At 59.5% G+C, this 3,591-nt stretch overlaps 1 protein-coding gene across 2 annotated transcripts; it reads left to right on the top strand.

The window, feature by feature from the left end:
- Window positions 1-287: 287 nt before the first annotated feature.
- On the top strand, window positions 288-3,263 carry GPR31 (G protein-coupled receptor 31). 2 transcript variants are annotated; one of them, XM_043457181.1, is made up of 3 exons: window positions 288-2,440; window positions 2,519-2,570; window positions 2,623-3,263. In XM_043457181.1, the coding sequence occupies exon 1, from the start codon at window positions 376-378 to the stop codon at window positions 1,342-1,344; it is 969 nt and encodes a 322-aa protein (XP_043313116.1). In that variant the 5' UTR covers window positions 288-375; the 3' UTR covers window positions 1,345-2,440; window positions 2,519-2,570; window positions 2,623-3,263. The 2 variants fall into 2 exon arrangements, with proteins under 2 accessions (XP_043313116.1, XP_043313115.1); XM_043457180.1 differs by having other exon boundaries at window positions 2,519-3,263.
- Window positions 3,264-3,591: the final 328 nt, after the last annotated feature.

Here is a 3,591-nt window from a genome sequence, read left to right as displayed (position 1 = left end):
CAGCACCGGGTCTGACTGTCGGAAAACAGTGCAAACTCGAGAACAATCTGTTCCCTTCATTATCTTAACTTTATAAAGTCTTCCTGAACTTCCCAAGCCCCTCTGGGGCCACACACAGACCCTCAGGATAAAGCACTCGATTTAACACAGGACAACGGGAAGTGAAACACAATTTCCCCTTTTTCAGGGCAAAACAAAACTGCAAGGGTTTTTTCCCCTCTGCTCCTGATCCTCTTTCCCCAAACAAATTTTACTTTGTCTCTGACTTCATCCGGATGCTGTCAGTGTGTTCCCTGTGGGAACCAGCACAGCCTCGGGCTCCATCCCTGCCTTCCACTCCCGAAGCCTCGGCTCCCTGGACAGACGGACGGACGGATGGCGGGGACGCGCGACATGCTGCCACCGAACTGCTCGGCGCACAGCCAGGCGGCGGAGGTGGCCACGGCCTCGCTGCTGCTGCTGGAGTGCGGGCTGGGCACGCTGGGCAACGCCGTGGCGCTCTGGACCTTCTTCTTCCGTCTGAAGGTGTGGAAGCCCTACGCCGTCTACCTGCTCAACCTGGTGCTGGCGGACCTCCTGCTGGCCGCCTGCCTGCCCTTCCATGCCGCCTTCTACCTGAGTCACAAGCACTGGGACCCGGGGCACGCGCCCTGCCAAGCGCTGCTCTTCCTGCGGGCCCTGTGCCGCGGGGCGGGCCTGGCCTTCCTCACCGCCGTCACCCTGGACCGCTACCTGCGGGTGGTCCACTCCAGGCTCAGGGTCAACGCGCTGTCGCTGCGGGCGGCCTGGGGCATCTCGGGCCTGGTCTGGCTGCTCATGGCCGGGCTCACGCACCAGAGCGCCTTCCTCTCAGAGGCGGAGTGCCCCAGCTCTGAGCCCCGGGAAGAGTCCTCCTTCCGCCGCCTCTGGCAGGAGGCGCTCTTCTTCGTCCAGTTCATCCTGCCCTTCGGCCTCATCCTGTTCTGCAGCGCGGGCATCCTCAGGACCCTGCGGAAGCGGCTGCGGGAGCCGGACAAGCAGCCCAAGCTGCGGCGGGCGCGGGCGCTGGTGGGCGCGGTGGGCGTGCTGTTCGCACTGTGCTTTCTGCCCTGCTTCGTGGCCCGCGTCCTGCTGGCCGCCTCCCGGGGGGCGCGCAGCTGCGGGCTCCTGACCGCCGCGGTGCATGCGGCTGACGTGACCGGCAGCCTCACCTACATGCAGGGCGTGCTGAATCCCGTGGTCTACTGCTTCTCCAGCCCGGCCTTCCGGCACTCCTATCGCAAGCTCTTCTACACCCTCACCCTGCGGGCCCGCAGGCTGCACGCAGAGGCCCCGGGCTGGGACCTCAGAGACTCGGACTCCTGAGGACCGCCCGCCCTTCCCTGTCTCCAGGACGACTCCCCCCCCCCACCACCCCCCGGGCCAAGCAAGCAGGATCAGGATTCGGCACTATACACTTCACACCGCGCCAGCAAGCGTCCTGCCCACGCTGTTCACTGCGATTTCCTCCAGCGACAGAGCCTCACGGAGCCACTGCTCAAAACCGAGCCAGCGGAGCCTCCTTGACACAATCACGGGGCACGCTGAACTGCTCGATTATGGCCCCATGCTCGTCGCTGAGAAAAGATGCTCTGTGTCCGGTGATGGAGGGGGAGGAGGAGGAAGGTGGCATGCCTCGTGTGGTTCTGACGGTTCGGCGTTGGCAAATCACTTTAACTTCCTATGCTGGTTTGTAAATGCAAAGAGGTCTCTGCTCCTTTGCACCTACTGTGCAGACTGTGGTCACCGACGTGGGGAAGTGGGGCTTCGGGTCTGAAACCAGGTTCCGCCGGCTGTAAGCATCCCGTGCTCAGCTCTGCTTGATAAACTTGAGCTCCACTTGCGTAAATTATAGGTCACACCCAAGACAGCACGGTCAGTGCCTACCTTTATTATTAGGCGTGCTTTCTCACTAAACTTCTCAGAAGTGCTTGTAGAACTCTTTAAGGTTTGAATGGCTACGTGCTTCTGAAACTCCGTCTGCTTCCCCTGCTCTAAAACAACCGCTGTGCTCTGAGCCTCCCGGGAGGAGCACTCGGTGTGAGAGCGTGCTTTCCACCCAATGCCCACGATGCAGAAGTCCTGAGCAAGGCTGCTGGGGACCGGCTGGGTGCAAGGCCATGGCAGAGAAGGTGGGCAGAGCCCCTGGACACTAACAGCGGCTGCCTCTTCTCCTTTGACTCTTAGATGATGTCCCAGATTTGCAACCCATGCTGCTGACAGAGGACTTAGAACATCACCTTCATATCTGCCTCATCTCCCATCCTCTGTTCAAGGCAGTGGTGCCACCCCAGAGAGACTCTAAGATGCTTAGAAGGGGCCTGGGGTCTGCCCGTAGCTCTGGATCCCGGGGTCCGCTTGGAGCACCAGGTCCCGGGATCTGCCTGTAGCTCTGGATCCCGGGGTCCGCTTGGAGCACCGGGTCCCGGGATCTGCCTGTAGCTCTGGATCCCAGGGTCTGCCTGTAGCACTGGATCCCAGGGTCCACTCGGAGCACCAGGTCCCGGGATCTGCCTGTAGCTCTGGATCCCGGGGTCCGCTTGGAGCACCGGGTCCTGGGATCTGCCTGTAGCTCTGGATCCCGGGGTCCACTCGGAGCACCAGGTCCTGGGATCTGCCTGTAGCTCTGGATCCCGGGGTCCGCTTGGAGCACCGGGTCCCGGGATCTGCCTGTAGCACTGGGTCCCATGCAGCCCACACTGGGGCCTTGCATGACCTTCACCTGTACCACCCCCAGGGAGAGACTTCTGCTTTTCCCAGGTGCTCTATGAAGGTACTGAAGGTTAAAACTGCTGGAATTAGGCAACGGGAAATGGCAAAGCTACCTCCCCTCCAGGATCTGTGTGCCTCCCACGTAGGCTCCTTGCCAGAACCAGACCTGAAATGTGGGCATGGCCTTCCCACTGTGCCCCTGAAGGAGGCAGGCTGCCAGTACTAACCCAGGGAATGTGGGTCCCCCAGCAACACTGCGCTCTCTTTTCGGAGTTCAGTTCCTCCTGAGTGAACAGAATTTCAAAGGACTTAGAAGGGAAATAGGACCCGATGAGTTGTGATGCCGCTGAATAAAATTCTCTGATGTGGCCATTCTAAACTGTGTTTCTTCCGTCTCAAAGAAAAGAATTGTCTCCATTTTTCTTCCTTTGATCTTACTGCACATACAATGCTAAATGCTGCTTTAAAGAAACAGGGGAGCCTGGCGTGCTGCAGTTCCTGGGGTCGCAGAGTCAGACACAAATGAGCGACTGAACTGAACTTAGAGAAACTAACATTCAATATAAGCCTTTCCCATATTATGATAAGTTCCCCATAAGCCTTATTGATAACCCAGTGATCTACTCAGGAGGTGTTTCTTAACCATCTTCGTACTGATGACATCTCTGCCCCTACGCAGGTAAATCCACACCCTGAAAACACACAGCCGTCCAGACGTCAGGTACACTTGGGGTGGGGGTGGGCAAAGCCAGCCCGCCTGACCGTCTGGACAGGCTTGCTGGCCCACCCTGGGCACTGACTGCTTCCCACAAGCCGTCTTGCCAGGCTCCCTCCACAGCGCTGTGGCCAGCGGCTCTGCCC

The sequence above is a fragment of the Cervus canadensis genome, chromosome 33 (assembly GCF_019320065.1).
Source record: "Cervus canadensis isolate Bull #8, Minnesota chromosome 33, ASM1932006v1, whole genome shotgun sequence".
Taxonomy (NCBI): Eukaryota; Metazoa; Chordata; class Mammalia; order Artiodactyla; family Cervidae; genus Cervus; species Cervus canadensis.
Note: the sequence above shows the minus strand (reverse complement) of the source record. Positions and strands in the feature narration are given on the sequence as shown.